At 35.4% G+C, this 21,152-nt stretch overlaps 1 protein-coding gene across 2 annotated transcripts; it reads right to left on the bottom strand.

Moving 5' to 3' along the window:
• Nucleotides 1-2,740: 2,740 nt before the first annotated feature.
• Nucleotides 2,741-14,898, bottom strand: LOC104879290 (putative E3 ubiquitin-protein ligase XBAT35). 2 transcript variants are annotated; one of them, XM_010651793.3, is made up of 11 exons: nt 14,478-14,898; nt 13,993-14,107; nt 13,469-13,549; nt 13,245-13,333; nt 13,014-13,105; nt 12,803-12,884; nt 11,339-11,441; nt 11,149-11,220; nt 6,095-6,180; nt 3,448-4,161; nt 2,741-3,055 (listed from the first exon to the last, which is right to left on the bottom strand). In XM_010651793.3, exons 1-10 carry the CDS (start codon nt 14,577-14,579, stop codon nt 3,481-3,483), a joined length of 1,503 nt encoding a protein of 500 aa, XP_010650095.1. In that variant the 5' UTR covers nt 14,580-14,898; the 3' UTR covers nt 2,741-3,055; nt 3,448-3,480. The 2 variants fall into 2 exon arrangements, with proteins under 2 accessions (XP_010650095.1, XP_010650096.1); XM_010651794.3 differs by lacking the exon at nt 11,149-11,220 and having other exon boundaries at nt 14,478-14,845.
• Nucleotides 14,899-21,152: the final 6,254 nt, after the last annotated feature.

The following is a 21,152-nucleotide window of genomic DNA, read 5'->3' as shown; positions in this document are numbered from 1 at the left end:
GGCTAGAATGCTAGTGTTTTTTTTCTCAATGAAAAGGACTGCTGCTGAATGAAACACTGGGGTTTTGTTTTTTGTGTTTCACACCAGCCGATTCACTTTCACTTGGGAGGAAGTGAACAAGTGGCTAACAGGGTTCAATCGGAACAAAGTTGTTGGCTCGAGAAGTGAGTAGTACTTTGTTGCCGCCTTTTACGTTTACTTAACCATGCTAGTAATTGGTCAAGAGCCCCCTTTTTTTATTTCTATTATTATTATTATTATTATTATTATTATTATTATTATTATTACTACGATGAAGGGATGACGATATTGTTCTTAGAAAAATAATATAATGTGTTTTGTTCGTATAACAATTGGTATGTTTTTAAATGCTATTGTACATTTTGTATTAAAAACTCAAAATTATTTATATGTATCATCCCAACAATAACTCGATAACTCGGTGTTTTTGGTTTGAGTCAGAACGAACAATTATTATTATTATTATTATTATTATTATTACTACGATGAAGGGATGACGATATTGTTCTTAGAAAAATAATATAATGTGTTTTGTTCGTATAACAATTGGTATATTTTTAAATGTTATTGTACATTTTGTATTAAAAACTCAAAATTATTTATACGTATCATCCCAACAATAACTCGATAACTCGGTGTTTTTGGTTTGAGTCAGAACGAACAATATCTACAATGGAAATCGAACTTTACGAACCAATGGGTAAATTCCAATTCATGACTCTATCTTATATATATATATATATATATATATATATATATATATATATTCGCGTTCACGTGGCAATCCGAACAAGAACAATTCATCCTTTCTTTTTGTCCCTCATCGATATATCAGCTAATTATCCGCATAGCTGTATCTGTTCTGTTCTGTGAATAACAACATTATCTATCAATTTCTGGAGCAGAAAAGATGGAAATGGAGATCCGGGTAACGGGCAAAGAGGCAAAACCTACCCGGATTTTGTTTTCCATTTCTCCTTTTCCTCTTTGATTGGGAAAAAGCAAAGTAGAATTGAGATTTCGTGTCCCAAACTTTTCAAAATGCAGAGATATTATGTGTACCAGAGAAAAAAAAAAAAAGATTTGCTTTAGATGGAACTAAGGCATAGTTTTTTTCAAAATTTAAACATGGAATTTTCCTGATTCGGTGCTGGATTTAAATTTTCTAAAGTATATGGAGGAAAAGTTACATTGAACAACTCAATGGTACGGATTTATTGATTTTTACCGTTTTAGTGGAATCTTGGGCACTTCAGTCTACCCATTTTTTCAACCACCATAGGTTAAATATCTTTTTTTTTGCCTTTTTTACTGTAGTGAGGGGGAAAAGTTAGGATTGGCTGCAATGGTACAAATGCAGTGAAAATATATGCTTAGCTGCTTCTGCTTTGAATCAACAGTTGATAGGGCACATTGCTGCCTGTTTTTAGGTTTCTTGTCATGCAATTAGCAAACCAGATATTCATTTGATTCACAAGCTGATGAGCCCAATCATGTCTTGTAACTTCAGTTGAATTAATGTGGTACGCCACCTTCTCCATTTCAGTCTCGAAAATTGTAAAGCCAACATGATTAAGATCACCTACGAAAATACCAATTTCCATTTTGGTATTTTCCATCAAGTCATTTTTCCTGTGTCTTTTCCATGGGCAAGTTTTGGAAGTTATTATTAAAAATAAAAATTTTAAAAATTAAAAAATTACAAGGATTGATCTGTTCTTGTTGTCAGACAGGTTTTCTTATAGAGCCTCAGTGTGCAAAATGGAGAACTTTGATGCTAACAAACCCTTTAGTAGAGACTTGAAAATCACTGGTTTTATGCCCCAATACTATTTTTTTAATGAAACCCATGTTATTTTCAAGATTTTTGTAAGGAAGGTTTCCTAGAAAAAGCGATGAACTGAATAATATTCTGAATTTCTTTCAAATTTCAAGTCTTCAAGGGTGTCATCCTCGGTTCCCAGAGTGTTTTATTTCCGAAAAAATCACTATATTATTTGTAGGAAAGGGGGAAAAAATGATATATCACATCATCCTTTCTCCCTCTCCCAAATTTTCTCTATTCATAGTCAGTAATATCATGCAAGACAAGAAGATAAAGAAAAAAGAAGAATCAGGCAAAGTTGTTTCAGGGTGTTTTAAGAGAATAGAGTGTTACTTTCTACAGAATGTTCAGACCCACTATTTGCTAATTCCAAGCCAGTGTGTCCTACAAGTTGACTTCAAATTTGCTTCCATTCCAATATATGCTTTATTCCATGCCCGGTGCTACCTTTGTTATCAAGGAAAGGAGGGTGACTATAGCTGACAAGTATTTATATTTCTACACCAAAAAATTTTCAATCCGAAAACTAACCAGATGGGGAAAATAAATCATAGACCACTGGGGTCCAAACATAATCATACCAGAAAACTCAATTATTTTGAAAATTATTTTTTAGATACATCTGAAACACCTAGACACTGATAAGAAATGTTGGGGGGGATCATTTCTTATCCAAAGCCAAACTGCCAGTTATCAGATGGGTCGATTCAAATTGATTTAGGGGTATAGGGTATTTTGAAAGGATTTAGGGTTAGAATTGCTGATATTTCTCCCATTTACAAAAGGCAATTTTTGAACTCACTAAATCATTTTTATCTTGAACAAGTAGTTCTACTTAAATGACAAATTGTTTTATGATTCAACCTCTGATGTTGGGACAAGGACCTGCTGCTGTTTTCTTTCACCCCACAACATATATTTTATGTAATAGTTGTTCCACAAGTGTAGTAAGGCCTATACATTCGAAAGCTTTTGCAATACTCAATTCACACAATAACTCACATACTAGTAGAATGTACAAAACATACACTGAATTTGCTTCAGTTGTAAGCGATGATAGAATGATTGCATAAAAGATTCAAAGTTGAATAATTACCGAGCAGTTCCACGGATGGTGCCTCTCCTTTGTCAGCCACAGAATAGACAAAGCAACTTTGCAAACACTGAACCATTGCTGAAGTTGTCTCTTCCACTGTAGCCCATTTCCACCTGCAAAATTGATTACTGAGTACTCTTTTTTGTTCTGTTTTTTTCTCCTTTTGTTTGAGAAACCTCCAGGAAAGTTTCTTAATATGCCCATAAGCTCCTCTATAATTTCTGAAGGATCACAAACCTCTCCAAACTCCCTCAAGAACTGTCATACCACTCAAGTAGTTTAAATTTTTTTACCTAATTTAATAACAATAAAAAAACAAGACGACAAAAAAAAAAAAAAGGCCTGCCCCTCAGATGTCAAAAGTGGTGATGTTGTAAATAATCCAACCTCAATGATGGAGGAGATGACAGTGATCTTTCAGAAAGCATGGGGAGATTTCTGATTTTCTGCTTCTACCTTCTTTACAGGAGATTAATAAAATCCAGGGTGGAAAAAGCTCACTAACCATATAAGGCTGCACCATATTCTGTTCCAATAGTTAAACAGAATACAGCTTTACAACCTGGTCGATCTTGGCACGACACACAGGGCAACCCCACTTCTTGGCTTTGATTTCATTCAAACAAGACATGCATCCAGCCATATGGCCACATGGTATGCAAGCCCCCTCAATTGGAGCATCCAAACATATGACACACGATGAGGCAGCACCACCTTCTTTGCTCTGCTCTGATGCAGCAGCCGATGTCTCAAAAGCTGGGGAAGTCAAATCAACAGGGCTGGAATCAATTGATGGATACTGAACCGGACCATCATCTACAACCTCATCAGCAATTGGTGGAGCTGATGCAGTTGAGGCTTGGACAGGTATATCAGGAATGTGAGTCTCAATCTGGATATGCTGAGTGGAATTGGTGCTTGGGCCAGCTTCATGAACTACACATTCACTGCTACTGGCTTTTGAAGAAGCAGGTGCTACTGGTGCTACTAAAGCATCTGGGCAATTGTGATTAGTGATATTCACTGAATTATTCCAACTGGTGGATGCACCATTTTCAAAACTTGAAGGTGAATCAAGAAGAGGTGGCCCCTCCTGCATAGCAGACTGAATGGAGGCATTAATTGCCATTGCTAATTCTAAATCTTCTGCAGTTGGTGGTGCAGTGGGTGGAACAGCTGGAGTCTGGGCATTATGTAAAAATGCAGGAGGATGCATTGCCTGAAACATTTCAAAAGGCCTGTGTTAGAAGTAAATTTTGTAGCGAGCAAGGCAGTTATAACCTAAATTATTAACTCACATGTCTTAGGAACAACGTTTTGACATGAATATTTCCAGTGTAAAGTTCATTTAGTGATTAATGTACAAAGCAGTTTTATTTTATGGGTAATTTATTTTTTTATTTTAATCAGTAGTAAGATTGAATCACAAATCACATCCCCCCAGATCCCTCTACTATGGTTTGCAACATGGTGCAGTAATGTGCAACAAAGCCCAAAAGTACCGAGGAGAGTTTTAGCCAAGTTAGTGGCACCAAAAAGATGAGACAAAAAAAAAAGGCAATGATAAAAGTAGTGAGAAATGGTATGGTTGCCAAGAACCTAATAGAGGACATACCTCAAGGTAGAGCAAAATAATGATAAAGAATTTATGTAGTTAACCTCAAGTAGTTGGGATAAGCCTTCGTTAATTCAAGTTGGGGAAGTCCAATGAAGAAGATGCAAGCCAGAGGCTCAGACCCAACCCATCCAACCAAAAGAGATGATGTATCTCTGTTGGGGCTCTTCAAAATAATAGAAGAATGGAAGAATTCCAAATAGGAAATTTGATATTGTACTCAATGCACAGAATTTGATGAGAGAATAAAAGAGGAATCCCACAAATGAATTCAGATCAGGTGCTCAATGTGTATCAAATAAAAGGGATAAGAAGACAGAAGGACAAGAAAATAATTCTTCAGGAATTTAGATTTGGTGCCTCAAGCACATTAAGAATCAAGTTTTGGAATGTTTGGTTTGTTGATTCTCCTTTCAAGGACTCTTTTCCATCTCTTCTCTTGCATGTTGTAAGGGGGCTTCGTTAGCCGATTTTCAGGTGGCAGAGTGTGGGAAGGTCATTTGGGATCTCCATGTTTCCCAAGACATTTCCTAGATTGAGGTGGACAACATTGAGGGGTTGCTCTAGAAGCCTCCTTAAGTGCCCAGGATGTGCAATGGGGAGGAGGATTGTTTAGTGCTTCAAGTGTCTTTCCCCTCAAAGAGTGTGGAGCTCTTGAGCTCCTACAAAAAGGATTTCTTTGCATAAGAGACTGCAAGGGGAAACACCCTAACCTTGGATCAACTCAAAAGAACAAGGTGGTTTTTGGAGAGTTGTTGTTATGTGTTAAAATGCAGAAAAATGAGTTGACCATCTCCTCATCCATTATAGGAATGCTGGGGGCCAGTGGCATTTGTACTCTCTTGGGCACCTTTGGGTCCTCCCTTCTTGGGTGAAAAAGTGACTAAAGGGTTGACATGGGTGTTTTGTGGGCAAGAAGGGAAAGAAGGGTTGAAGAACAACTCTTCCTCGTACTAATTTCTCAAGGATTCCTTTATTTTTAACATTTACCGTGTTGGTCTCATCAAGACAGTTTTCAAACTGATTTCCATCCCTTTTAGACTTCATTGAGTGGTTGCATTCTAAGTAGTGAGAGGTTGATGTGGATTTTGCTTGTGCATCTTTTAGCCCTTCAGCCCCTTTTCACACTTCCTCTGTGCTAAAGAAATGCCCTCCAATTTTATATTGTTTTTTATTTTTTCATTTTTTTTACATTAGCACTATTAATATTCTTATTTGCCTATGAAAAAAGTTAAAGAGGGAGAAAGAGGAGTGGGAAAAGAGACAAAGGAAGCAAGAGCAAAGTTCTTCCAAGTATTCAATTTTTTTCATCTTCAATCTTCACCATGAATATGCCCAATAAAAGGCCAACAATTAGTGACAAGCAAGACCTCTTCCCAATCAATATATTAAAGTTTAGGACTTAATTTTACTCCTAAAAGCACTAAAAGTAGTCAAATCTGCACGCATCAAACATATCATGGATGCACAAATTCTAGAAATGCTCTATGGAAACATGTGAGATGAGAAACATTGGTACACTGAGTGTGTATTTTACCTGTGGAATTCCCTTGCATGCATTACAAAACCACTGCAGTTGCTGACTGTCGCTTTTTTTCTCAGGTGCAAGTTTAATCTGGGTCTCTGTAAAGAAAAACAATTTCAAGAGCATTACAACATGTAGAACTTACATTTCCATTTGAGAATAAAAATAAAAATATAAAGATTGTCAACCAAAGCACAAAATTAAGATCATAGAAATTTTTTCCTAGACATAAAGAAATAAAAGAAATGTTTAAAGAAAAAAAAATGGTAAGCCTATTCCAAATGGAATTAGGGGCAAATGTTTAATATAAGTCCAATTCCTCTATGTTTCATTGCTAACTTTCACAGGTTTTATACATGACTGTATCATTTAGAACGTACACAGGTTTTCTGCCTCGGGACATCTCAAAGCAATGCCAAAGGAAACATTTGAAAGCAGCCATCAATGCTCCAATTCTAAATATTGTGGATGACAGAGTGAGGCAGCCATAAGGCATATACCTCATGCCTAGAGTTTCATCTTATGTTTTGTGTATGAATCATGATAAGAGTTTTTATTCCTTAACACAAACTAACAACAAAAATTTCATCTTCACACCATTTAAATACGCTTCAAAGATTTGCAGATCTATCCACATGAAAGGATTTCACAGCATATGTTGATGGAATCACAAGTAAATGGCAGAGTGTAGTTTTTAACAGTAATGAAAATGTGGTCAAAAGTCTGCAAAACATCAACACTATATCAGGTGTCAATGGAACTTGATACAACATATGACTAGGGAATATCCAAAGGTCGAAACATAGTTTTAAAAGGTGCAAGGCGCAAAAGTCTCCTATAGCTTAGGCACAAGTTGTAGCACAAGGCACACTTGAGTGAAGTGAAATGTGACATAGGATGCATATCAATTTTATAAAATATGATTCAAAATCTAATCCAATCAATAAAAAATTAAAGATTCCAAATATTTAAAAGAAGCATTCAATAAAAAAGTAATGAAATTATATAAATTTCAATATACAATTAAAAATTTCAAGAATAAAAATGTTTATAAAGGAAGAGTAAAGATGCGCCTCTTCAATAAGGAGCATGTCTTGGCTAGCAAGGAGCTATAACTAGGGAGTGGTTGCGCCTTGAGCCAAGGCACATTTAAAGCATGCCTTTTAAAACTATGGGTCGAAATTTACTCATTTTTACCCATTTATCAGCATTTTTTCGGGATTTTCTTAATGCCTCACAGCGGTCAACATGGTTGGGTGCAGTTAATGTGGTTGGTCAAAGCCCATTGCGCGGTCAAAGCCCAAAAATAAGGATATTGTGGGGGCATGGGGGGGTGGCACTTAAACCTGGTTCCTCCAGGTGCAAAATTGAGCCTGCTCCACTTGGGCAACTATGCCCTTTGTTTTATATATGTGACTACATATTATATATACTATGTTTGCTCTTACCTATCAAAAATAATATACCATATTTACTCTTAAATCTTTAATATATTTACAGAATATAAAATAAATAAAATGAAATTTTAATAAATAATAAATTTTAATTATCTTATTTTCAAATTTCATTTAATTTATTATTGAAAATACAAAAATCATGAGTCTTGTACAAGTTATTAAATACAAAATATATAAATTTGTAATGAAATTATAAATATTTTTAAACAGAAAAAATAGTTATGTATATATCATCATTCAATACAAAGTAAATAAATCGTCATTTTAATATTAAGTGTATTTTCAAATTCTATAAATTTTTGTTGAATATTACAAATTATATCATACATATATTAATTTCTTCAACATGCGTATTATTGTTTCATCTTATCATTTTTGGAGTTTTCCCTAATATTTCTATAAGTTTTGATTAATTTTCACCCCATTGATATTTTTTGTCAAAACTTCTATTAATATTTCCCGATATATCCTGATATATCCATAAAATCTAATCACGGGCATTTTTATGAAAACCAATATTTTTATCCTTAGTTTTTATATGGTACTTACCCATTCTTGTTAGAATTTAGATTATATTATTATAATGTAGTCAAATTTAGATGACAAACCATGTTTTAGAAGGCTAAAGGTAAGTCTTGAGACATTTTGCCGAAATGAGGCAAAGCCTCAAGGCAAAATGAGGTGTAAGCCTCAACTTAAATAACTAAATAATAATAAATCTCAAAAAATCATTAAAATACTAATAAAGTCACAAGAAAATTGAACAAAAAAAGGCATAAACTTCATAATAATAATTATTTATCATTAGTTTCTAATTTAGTTCCTTTTTCTCTGTACGAAAATTTAGCTCTCTCTCATGGCTTCATCAAATAATTTTTAATGCTAATGTCACTAATAGGGACCTCCAAGGAATATAATCATATCTAATTGCTATATCAACCTTCCCATCAATGTTTTTTTTTTTTTTTGATAGGTAAAGAAATGTATATAAAAATTTAAAAAAGAAGCCAAGTACACCAACGTGCACAGGACGTATACAAGGAGCACCTAAAGCAAGCCCTCCAAAAAGAGCACAAAAAACACCCAAGCCCACCCCACACACTCTACAACATCAAACAAGGGCATTGAGTCTTCCCTTATGTACATGCTAACCCAAGAAGAGAGATTACAAAGAAACAAAAGTTTTAATCATTGGTCATTCTATTCCTTATTTTCTAAAGCTATTTGATCCTGTTTCCTCTACATTGTCCAAAAAATGCAAAGTGGAGCAACGTTCCACACCTTTTTCCTTTTCTTCCCAACAAAAGAGCCTTGCTAACTTAAGAGCATACCCTCACTGAAGAAGAGATCGCCTAGGCCACCCTAAATAAGGAAAACAATATGTGCTATAGAAGCCTTGCTTTAGATGAATGAAGAAGCAAATGATCAATAGACTCCCCCTCTTGCTTACATAGATAACATCTATTTTCCAAAGGTCGCCCTCTCTTCTGAAGATTATCTAAAGTTAGAACTCTTCCCCAACTACCTTCTCATGCAAAAAAAGTTGGCTTTGGATGGTAACCATGGATTCCAAATAATGTTCTTTGGAAATATGATCACCCTCCTCACATCCAAAACCTCAATGAAAGATTTGACAGAAAACAATTCCTTCTTATTGTCTTTCCAAACCACCTTGTCATTATTGTCTTTCCTATCAATATTAACATCCACCTATTCTTCTCCATCATCCACCAATTGCAATCTATTTTTCCTTATCTATCAATAATAAGATAATGATTATATATGAGATTAGTAGCTAGGATAGCCAACAATTCCCCTGTTCTTCCTTCTCAATCTCTCTTTTTCCCTTCCATTTAAAGGGTTAACTAGAAGTCAACAAAACTCTTATTTCTTAACAGATTTAACTTAAGTTAGGACCCAATACAAAACTTCTAAAATCTCTAGCAAAAGCCCACAAAAGCATAGAATCCACTAAAACTCATTGAATATTGAGGCTTAAGCCTTTATAAAATATATACCAAAAAAACAAAGCAAGAAACCCATTAAAACCCTTTGGATATTTGAGGCTTAAACCTTAATAGCCTTGACAATATATCGTCAAAGTTGTAAGCCTCAACAAGGTGAGGCTTAAGCCTCAATTACCCTAATTGAGGCTTTAGCTTCAAGGCTAATTTGCAAAGTCTTGCCTTGAGTCAAGCCTCAATCATAGTTTTAAAAAGCACAAGGCACACCTAAAGCGCAAAAATCTCCCATAGCTTAGGTGCAAGGCGCAACACAAGGCACACACGCCTTAGCAAAGTGAAACGTTACCTAGGATGCATATCAATTTTATAAAATATGATCCAAAATCTAATCCAACTAATAAAAATTTAAGATTCCAAACATTTAAAATAAACATTCAACGTAAAATTATACAAATTTCAATATACAATTAGAAATTATAAGGATAAAAGTATTGAAAAAAGAAAAGTCAAGTAGATGAGGCACACTGCTCTCCTCTTCAACAAGGCACATGCCTTAGCAAGTGAGGTGTTGTAACTAGGGAGTGGTTGCATCTTAGGCCTAGACACGCTTTAAGTGCACCTTTTAAAAACTATAGCCTCAATAGCCTTTCGTAACATTGATGACAGATTTTAACTTTGAATATGCAGCCATAAAGACTCAAATCCTATTTTAGATGAAATGCACGAACATTAATTAGAATAGATGGCATTTACTTGTTAACATAAATTGAAAACTAATATTTCATGGTTTACACTATGTTTAAAACCTTGGGGGATCTATTCTAGAATAATAGATTCAATAACAAATATTTGAGGGGTTTACAAGTCAATGGAACATCCATCTATCTATCTACCTATCTATCTAAAGTTTTCCTTAAATGAGTTATCTCCTTTGTGATGCTTATTCCCTTTCCCTACCCAAAATGTTTTTTGTTAAATGAGTTATCTATCTATTTATTTGCCTAACTACCTAAAGTTTTTCTTAATGAGTAATCTACTTTGTTATGTTTCTTCACTTTTCCTACCACCATCTCTCCCTATCCAAAAAGTTTTTGCTAAATCAGTTATCTAAATATCTATCGATCCATCCATCCATCAATCTAAAGTTTTTCTTAAATCAATTATCTACATTGTCATGCTTCTTCAATTTTCCTGCGCCCATCACCCTATCTATCTAAAATTTTTCTTAAATGAGTTATCTACTTTTCCATGCTTCAATTTTCTTGCCTCCATCTCTCCCTACCCAAAAGTTTATGCTAAATGAGTTATCCAATTTGTTATGCTTCTTTAATTTTCAACACTCCCTCCCTCCCTCCCTCTTCCAAAGGTTTTTATTAAATGAGTTATCCATTTTTTCATGCTTCTTTAATTTTCTTCACTCCCCTTCCTCCCACCCATTTATCATGCTTCTGCAACTTTCTTCACTTTTATGATTCTATTTTTAGTTAAACCAATTTGCTTCTGTTTCTGAGCTTTACTATATGAGAAAAACAAAGGTATCAATGTTTTTCTTCAATAAGTTATCCAATTTGTCATGCTTCAGTAATTCTCTTAATTTTTATAATTCTATTTTTACTTTAAACAATTCAACAGTCATCGTACTTACGCCTAAGCGCTCGAGGCTTACACCTCGCCTCTCGGGAGGTGTAGCATCGTCTCCTCCTCCTGCCCCTTGAGACTATGCATGGATATAAAAGAAAAACAATCAAACTATGCACAGCATGAAAACAGTATTAGGTCAACTTCCAAATATGACAAGGAAATCCCAGAAACATATTTCAGCATTAAGATATTACTGGTGGAGTTATCAAGAATTATCACTGCAGGATCAGGATCTTCAAACTTTGCTTCATCCATATTGGCTTTCCACAGTGCAATAGTAGTACGTGGTTGGGCATCCTGCTCATGCATCAATATCACCATCACCATATAAGATAACTTACCAAGTTATAACATCACAGCTTCATGAATTTAACAGAAACAAAATATCACCATTACCATGAAACAAAGAGTACGGAATTTTATATGTGCAGAGAAGTACTAGTAATACCAAGCCAGTGCAGAATGTGTGAAATAAAATAGACCCTCCTAACCATGAATATAAGAAAAAACAGTACCCATTTATAAGATGAAGATCGATATTTGTTCAAAAATTACACTTTTTTTTCCTCATTGACCAATAAAACTGCTCTATCACTGACATTTTAGAAGCTGCAGGCACCACAAGGTGCAAGCTGAAATTGAAGATATTAGATAACCAATACTAATTAAACGTGATTTTGATACTGAACCAGCAGCTAAATAATTATGAACTGTCAGAAAGCAATAACTTCTTGGTGGAATGGCACTTGGTGACTTTACGGAAGATTTATCTCAGCATGTGAAAACCATCACAAATGGCCATAAGGTACAGATGGAAGTTGCAACAATCAAATAGATGTTATAATTAAGGCATGACAGACCAATGATTCATCCTGTAATTAGGTTCATCAAAGAGTTCAAAAGGTCCTGAGGAAGCAGTAAGCACAATCAGCAAGACTGGAATGCTATACTAGACCCAAAGGAAAGCCAATATGAGAACAAGGCAGGGGTGACAACAACTCCCTTTCTGGAGAGAAATGCCCACAAAATGGAAAACTAGATTCGAAACTTCCATTTCCAACAAGTAGACTGCCTTCAAAGAAGATGCAGAATAAGGTGCACCAAACATATACGTCCTTTGTCTTTTTTGCACTGAGGATTGACCCTATGAAACTGCATGATACTCTATCCAGCATGTCAAGAGAAGGGCAAAATTGATACAAAATATAACAACTCTAATCAACTCAAACACACAGGATTCATAAATGAAAAGTTGTTATTCAACGCAACAACATCATAAGCAATTTAAAACATCCGAAAGATGTGGGGATAAAAGGAGAAACTATATATTTAAGGCATTAAAATGAACATGAAAATTATTGTTAACAAAGCAGAAAACCAAGTAGAACTACTTATTTTAGTAAAGAAGTAGACATGAGCTAAATCACTGAACTAAAGATAATTAATATATGAATCCCAACATTTATTATTGTATTTTAAAAATCTAAAAACATCAAAATCAAATCAAACCTGAGCTCAAGAATTCTTTTACAATCATCCATATATAAAGTCTAAACCAAACAACTACTATTCATTTCAGACAAAAAGCAGATGAATAAAACATTAAATCCTAACAATTCAAACCAAATAACTAGCAAGGTGAGAACACTCGGTAATACCTGCAAGCTAGAATATATAGCAAGCTCCAATTTGAAAGGCTTTGTAGGCTTACGTGATCCACATGGTAAAATAACAACCCAACTAAAAATAATAAAAACTTAATTAGCAAAAATACCAACTGCTGTAGAAGAATAGTTCCATCACTACAAACTGAGAAAGAAAATCAAGTGATTAAAAATTCCGCAAAAAGTCAGATGACTTTGTACTCACACTTTTCTTGAAACCCATTGAGGAGCTAGTACTTCCAGAAAGCCTGGCCCATAGAACTCACGCAGCCAACCGGAGAACAAGCAAATATGGCTCTAAAAAAGCACCAAATGAAAACATAGTTTTCAGTCATCATCTTCGATTAAAATGGAAAAAGAAAGTGAATCATGCCACAGTGCACATTGGGACAAGGGTAAACTAGAATTACATTATGCTACAAACATTAACAAGTACCTCAATCACACGGACCACTCTGCTGTGCCCTTTTGCTCTAGCAACATCAAGTGCAGTTTGACAATCATCATTCATCACTAACGCATTTGCTGAAAATTTAGAGAGCAAACCATTTATTAACTTATTGTAGCAGTGAAGAGGGTTTATCGTTCACTGCTGAAAAAAAAATCAGTCAATAGCAGTAGTGCAAGTTTTATCCATGATTTCATGACATTACAACGCACCTCCATGTGAAAGAAGCAAGTTCACAGTTTCCTCAAGCCCCTTTTTTGCCGCATGATGTAAAGGAGTTCCAGCATGACGTCCTTTGATCATTTAACAGGAAATAAAAAATAAAAAAATCAGATTGAACCTCCCTTATCATAGCAATCCAGATATCTAATAAACGTTTAAACATTGGAGATGAGTTCTGTAACATAAATTAAGCATAAAAAAGTATCAATTCGAGTTAAGAATCATTGTTTACAGACATCCTAACATATGCTAACAAATTCATGAATCAAATTTCATTCCACGGGTAAGTCCTGTATGCATCAGGGGTAACACGAATGCAAATCAAATTTCACCTGGCTGCTGATATCATCATTCCAGCTCTTTGGCTTTTTGATAAATTGTTCAAGATTATTCTACATGTATAATCATCAATACAAATTTGGGAGAAAAAAATACAAAAATACAAAATAAAAAAGAGTCTAAGCAAAAGCTAATCCCACGAAAATTTGCTAATATGAGACCCACAGTCACTTACCAGGACGGTAAGCGTTCACATTGGCACCCAATTCAATCAAAGTTTTTGCAACATTGAAAAGTTCAGAAAACATGCACGCCACAATCAATGGAGTCTTTCCTTCTCTGTCGGTCCACTGCACCAAAACCATCATAGTTAGAAACCCATGAACTGTTTTCTTTGGTTTCCCAAAAGCGCGTTTTTCAGAAGTCATTTTACGTTTCTAGAACAGAAAATGGGAAACGGAAAACGGAAAACATCTTTATATAATCCTGGAACCGGAACCAGTCTGGTCGCTGAGAAAAAACCCAAACAGGCCCTTAACCCCATCGAAATAGACACAACCCCAACTCAATCAACCACAATGGTTGCCGAGAAGCAAACCAAAAACTAGCGGGGAAAACACCCTACAATCAACTGGGCTTAAAACACAACATAAAAGATTTTCCATCATTTTCCAAAGCCATCTCAGTGACCAAACAAAGAGGCAATAATTTCAGCAATACCTCAAGGCCTGCACCTTCTCTGGAAAGTGCTTTGATCCCTTCAACGTTGCCATAAACGACTTGCTGATGAAGCAACTCGTCCTTGGATTGCTGTTGTCCCATTGAATCCAACCAAACCCTAAATCAATGATTAAAATTAGGGCATAGACGAAGAGCTTCTTGTCTTGGTGAAATGATGAGAGAGAATGATCCACCTTCTGAAGAACTTTATGAGATATGGGGATAATTATTATAGAAATAATAATATTAAAAAAATGACGTAATTTGCTTAGCAGGGAAGACAAAGAGAGAGGTTGGAGAGTTTTGTAATTTCATAGAAGTTTCCATGAATTTTCTTCTTTCCCATCATCATTAATTGGACGCGTTCCAAGTCAATGCTTCACAACCATACACACATATTAATAATGGATTTCCATCACTAATTATTATTATTGTTGGCTGTGTCTTTCAAAGATGCGAGGGATAGCTTTCTGTAAGCTGTTTGGTCGATTGAATTTACAAATCTATCCTTAATTAGTTAGATAGCATATGAATGCCAAATAAAAAGAGTTAAACATAATTATGAGAAATTTGGATGGATGAATCTATTGTTGTCTAATTGACAAGAAGGATAAATGATCTCCTTAAAAAAAAAACAGACAAAATAATTTCATTTCGAAAAAAATAATTGGCACTTTCAATTTTTGTTAAAAGTAATTTCTTTTAAGATTTTAGGTTATTTGTTTTTCTACTTTTCCATAACTTATTATATATTTTTTGCTTGATAAAAAAGTCAAAATATTTGACTTTTTCTAAATAAAAAAAATAATATATTGATTTTTTTTTCTTTTTAATGTTTAATTAAAATTAAATATTACAAAAATAAACAAACTAATACTTAATCCTATTAAACATTATTTAGTTTTAAGTTCTGTTTAAAATTAAGTAAGAAAACAAACACCACCTATAAAATTATATATATAATCTTCATTGATTTTATTTACATAAAAATATCTAATAATTTTTAGGTTATGTTTGGTTTTTGAAAAATGTAAGGAAAAAAAGTAGAGAGAGAAAGTAGAAGAAAAAAAAAGTGAAGAAAAAAAAATAGAGTTAAAATTGATAAATTATTTTCACTTGTTATTTGAAACTCATTTTATTTATTTTAACTCACCAATATAAAAATTCAATAATTTAAAAATACACAAGTTTATAAGGAAAAGTGGGTTTTGAGACACTAATATGTAAATATATGGATAAAAGAACTCCAAAAATTTTAAATCAATATTATCTTCATTTATTTAAAAAAGGAAAATTGAAATACATACCCTTTTTAATGAATAAATATGATTATTTCCTAAAATACCAATTTTATTTGTCATGTCATCTAAACTAATTGGCAACTAGATTCTTCCAAATAAATATTTTATCAATACCAATTGATAATTAGACTCCGCATAAATATTTTTCTTTCTTTTAGATATGTTTATTATTATTATTATTATTATTATTATTATTATTATTCTTATTATTATTATTATATCTAAGATAATTTTTTTAATACAACAATATATTACATTTTATCTGTATCTCTATTTCTTGAATGGAAGGTGAAGATAAAATCAAGAAAAATGTTTGAGTCCTTGAAATTAACCTTAACTTGCCTTAATAAAAAAAATCCTAAAGAGATTATGGAAAAAAACCATAAATCCCATTCCTAGCAAAACTTAACATCTATAGTCCACCATGATAGAATAAATGTGGACCGACAATATATTAAACATTGTCCAGGATTAATCTATCTTTTCGCATGCAATGTATGATTTAATCTTGAGTATGGGCCACCTAATGTGTAGAGCCCAATACCATCACGGACTTTAGATGATGGGCCTAAGGCCCGTGAGGCCCAATAACCAATGGGTATGGTCCCTAAGGCAGGAGGGTATAAAAAGGATTTGGCTTGTGTCTTTTGAGAGAATCACATCCTTTTGAAAGAACAAAACCGCTCTCTCTCCCGCTCCCATTGCCTGAGAGAATTCAGAGAAAGGTGGTGCCCTCCATCAGCCTTAGAAGATCCATACCGTCTTCATCAAAAGCGTCAAAATGGATTCAGGTTTGTTCATTCCCTATCTAGAGATCATAGCATGCTTTTAGAATTGATATATGCGTATATATCCTGCATGTGTTTTGGGTGATAATGGATTATGAAATCTAACAATTGGTATCAGAGCACAGGTTCCATTTTCCCCAAAACCATATTCAAGTTTTCAAAACGGGAATCAAACAGATCCAGGACCCTTTAATGGATCCTAAATAATAATAATAATTTGAACATTGAAGGCGCTGTTCATGCACCTTGGAGGCACGCTGCAGGCACCGTTCAGGGCGCTACTTCGGTGTCATTCCTGACGCCGTTCAGGCGCCATTAGGAGCGCCCTTCAGGCACTCTTTGATGCAGCGTTCAAGCGCTATCTGCAGCGCTGTTGGAGGCGTCGCCAGATCCGCTGCAACGCTGGTGGCACGCTGGAGGCGCACCTTCAGGCGCTGTCTCCGGCAAAGGGCGCCGTTGGGAGCCATTGTGCGCGCTGGGTGCGCGCTGGGTGCGCGCTGCAGGCGCGGCCTCCGACTCCGTTTCGGGGGGGGGGGGCGCTTCAGGCGCTGGTGGTGCGCCATTCAGGCGCGCTGCAGGGGTGGCCTCTGACGCCGTTCCGGGGTCGTACTCTGAGGCTCCACTTCCGGCATCGTCTCCACCGCCATTTAGGGCGCACTGCTGTTGGAGGCCAACGCCATGAATGGCGTTTTTTGTAAAAAAAAAAAAAAAAAAAAAAAAAAAAAAAAAAAAAAAAAAAAAAAAAAAAAAAAAAGGACACCAGTGGGTCTCGAACCCACAGCCACAAGGTTTTCAACCTTGTGCTTGACCAACTAGGCTATGAGACCTTTTATGTTCTTTTTGAATTTTGTACTATTATATAACTATAGTTTTGATGAATTTTTTGTATTCTTTTTCTAGAATTTATTATTTCTTGTTGCGTTTATGTTTAATGCTTCAAATTGAATAGATTATCTATATATTTGTTGCCAAAGTGACTTATATTACACAATTTTATTCATTTTGAAATATGAAACATGGTATTATTGTATAAAATAATTGGCCCAAAGGAAGATTATTTTTTATATGATAATAAATTAAGAAATCATAAATATATGACATATAATGTTTATCTTGCATTCGATATGTTAGTCCAAAGACAAACATATTGTTTTTCAGTTTTATTGTCAATATTTATGAATTAATTTTGTATGAGGATATCAATTACAAGTTAATATTTTTGTCCAAAGACTGAATATTAATGTTTGTGCTAGGTATCTTGTATGATGTATATTTATTCATGTATGTATGATGCTTATGTGACTAATTGTGAGCTTTATTATTATGAATTCAGCATCTTCTATATCTGCAAATGTTAATAACATTCCTGTGCTTAATGGCACAAACTTCAAGAAATGGAAAGAGCAAGAATGTTCCTGGCGCTATATATGTAGAGACTCCTCTTAACCAAGTAGACGCGTTTTAAAGCCGTGAGGGCCCCTTTGGGCCCAAAGCGGATAATATCTACATGGTTGGGTACGGGTCGTTACAAATGGTATCAGAGCCGATCCCCGACCCCGGTGTGGGGGTTTGTTTGGCTCCGTAAGGGGTGTCTGTTTGTTCTGGCCCCGTAATCCCATGGGACACAACGAGGACGTTGTGTCTGCATGGGGGGGGTATTTGTGATGTCCCACATCGGATAGGGGAGAATGTTCCTGGCGCTATATATGTAGAGACTCCTCTTAACCAAGTAGACGCGTTTTAAAGCCGTGAGGGCCCCTTTGGGCCCAAAGCGGATAATATCTACATGGTTGGGTACGGGTCGTTACAAATTATGTATGATGCTTATGTGACTAATTGTGAGCTTTATTATTATGAATTCAGCATCTTCTATATCTGCAAATGTTAATAACATTCCTGTGCTTAATGGCACAAACTTCAAGAAATGGAAAGAGCACGTTATAATTGTGCTCGGGTGCATGGATTTAGACTTTGCATTAAGGGAGGATCGCCCTTCAGATCTTACTAGTGCCAGCACTGCTGAGCAAAGGTCTACTATGGAAAAATGGGAGCGATCCAATCGCATGAGTCTAATGATGATGAAGCACTCAATTCCAGAAGCAATAAGGGGTGCAATACCTGAGGAAACACAAGCCAAGGCATTCTTGGACCAAATAGCAAACCGATTCGCTGCAAACGAAAAGGTTGAGACAAGCACTATTCTTAGTAAGCTTGTCTCTATGCGGTATAAAGGGAAAGAGAATATCAGGGAGTACATTATGGAAATGTCTAATCTTGTGACGAGACTCAAGGCACTAAAGTTAGAGTTGTCGGAAGACATACTCGTGCACTTGGTCTTGATCTCTCTGCCTACACAATTCAGTCCATTCAAAATCAGTTATAATACACAAAAAGAAAAATGGACTTTGAATGAGCTTATTGCTCAATGTGTGCAAGAGGAAGAGAGATTGAAGCAAGAAAAGATAGAAAGTGCTCACTTGGCTTCCACATCTCAGGGATTTGGTACCAACAAGAAAAGAAAGAGGGACAATAAAGGAAAACAAACTGCAGTTTCTGGGACATCAAAGCAAAAGGAGCAAAAGAAACAAGATAAGGAGATCACTTGTTTCTTTTGCAAGAAGGCTGGTCATATGAAGAAGACATGTACCAAATACGCTGCTTGGCGTGAAAAGAAAGGTACACTTCTCAACTTTGTTTGTTCAGAAATTAATTTAGCTGTAGTGCCTACTGACACTTGGTGGATAGATACGGGTGCAACTACTCACATAAGTGTCACTATGCAGGGTTGCCTAAGGAGCCGAATGCCAACTGATGGTGAAAGATACATCTATGTGGGAAATGGCAACAAGGCTGCAGTCAAGGCTATTGGTCTTTTCAGATTACAGTTAGACTCTGGATGTACATTGGATTTGGAAGAGACTTTTGTAGTACCGTCGTTTAGACGAAATTTAATTTCTGTTTCATGTTTGGACAAATTTGGATATTGTTGTTCATTTGGAAATGGAATGGTTAGTCTTTATCTAAATTCAAATATTATTGGTACAGGTAGTCTAACAGACAAACTATATAAATTGAACATAAAGGCCACTAATGGAAATGAAACCTTGCATTCAAGTAATTATGGCATTAAGCGAAAATTAATGAATGAGAATTCATCAATGTTATGGCACAAGCGTTTGGGTCATATTTCAAATCAACGAATTCAAAGGCTTGTGTCAGAAGGAATTCTTGATCCACTTGATTTCTCAGACTTTCAAGTCTGTATAGAGTGCATTAAGGGAAAACAAACAAATATGAGGAAAAAGAATGCCAATAGGTGCAATGACGTCTTGGAATTGATACATACAGACATTTGTGGTCCATTTCCTACCCCTTCATGGAATGAACAACAATATTTTATCACTTTCATTGACGATTACTCGCGTTATGGCTATCTTTATTTGATTCATGAAAAGTCTCAGTCATTGGATGTGTTCAAGAATTTCAAAGCTGAAGTTGAGAACCAACTAAGCAAGAAAATAAAAGCCGTCAGATCTGACCGTGGAGGTGAATATTATGGTAGATATGACGGATCCGGAGAACAACGTCCAGGGCCATTCGCCAAATATTTAATGGAGTGTGGTATCGTTCCTCAATACACCATGCCAGGGACTCCGAGCCAAAATGGTGTAGCAGAGAGGCGAAACCGTACTCTTAAGGATATGGTAAGAAGTATGATTAGTCATTCCACCTTACCAGAATCACTTTGGGGCGAAGCCATAAAAACTGCAGTTTATATTTTGAATAGAGTACCAAGCAAAGCAGTAGCCAAAACCCCATATGAGTTATGGACTAGCAAGAAACCTAGTATTAGGCACTTGCATGTCTGGGGTTGTCCAGCTGAAGCTAGGCCTTACAAGCCAAATGAAAAGAAATTGGACTCCAGAACAGTGAGCTGCTACTTTGTAGGGTATTCTGAAAGGTCAAGAGGTTTCAAATTTTATGATCCCTCAACTAGATCCTTCTTTGAAACGGGCAATGCTAAGTTCATTGAGGATGTTGAGTTAAGTGGGAGAGAGCCATTAAGAAAGGTGGTCTTTGAAGAGGAATTTGTTAATATTCCTATTATTACGACTGGACATGGTCATATTATGTTTAATGACACTATTCAGAATGTACAGTCGATAACAGGGATTCAAGACACACCTGAGATTCCTCCTACTCAAGTTATAGAACCGATTCAAGTTCATCAAGAGGTAACTCAACAACCTCAAGAACCTCATGTACAAGTGCCACTAAGGAGATCCACTAGAGAAAGGAGAAGTACAATTTCAGATGATTATGTTGTATATCTCCAAGAACATGAGTTTGACATGGGTCTGGAAGACGATCCAATTTTAGTAAGTCAAGTCAAACAAAGTTCTAATTCTGAAAAGTGGATAGAAGCCATGAAGGATGAGATGAAATCAATGAAAGACAATGGTGTTTGGGACCTAGTAGAGTTGCCTAAAGGTGTAAAACCGATTGGTTGTAAATGGATTTTTAAAACCAAGCGGGATTCAAAAGGCAATATTGTTAGGTATAAGGCACGCCTAGTTGCAAAAGGT

Source organism: Vitis vinifera, chromosome 5, assembly GCF_030704535.1.
Source record: "Vitis vinifera cultivar Pinot Noir 40024 chromosome 5, ASM3070453v1".
Classification (NCBI taxonomy): Eukaryota; Viridiplantae; Streptophyta; class Magnoliopsida; order Vitales; family Vitaceae; genus Vitis; species Vitis vinifera.
The sequence above is the reverse complement of the archived record's forward strand: the minus strand, read 5'-3'. Positions and strand labels throughout refer to the sequence as shown.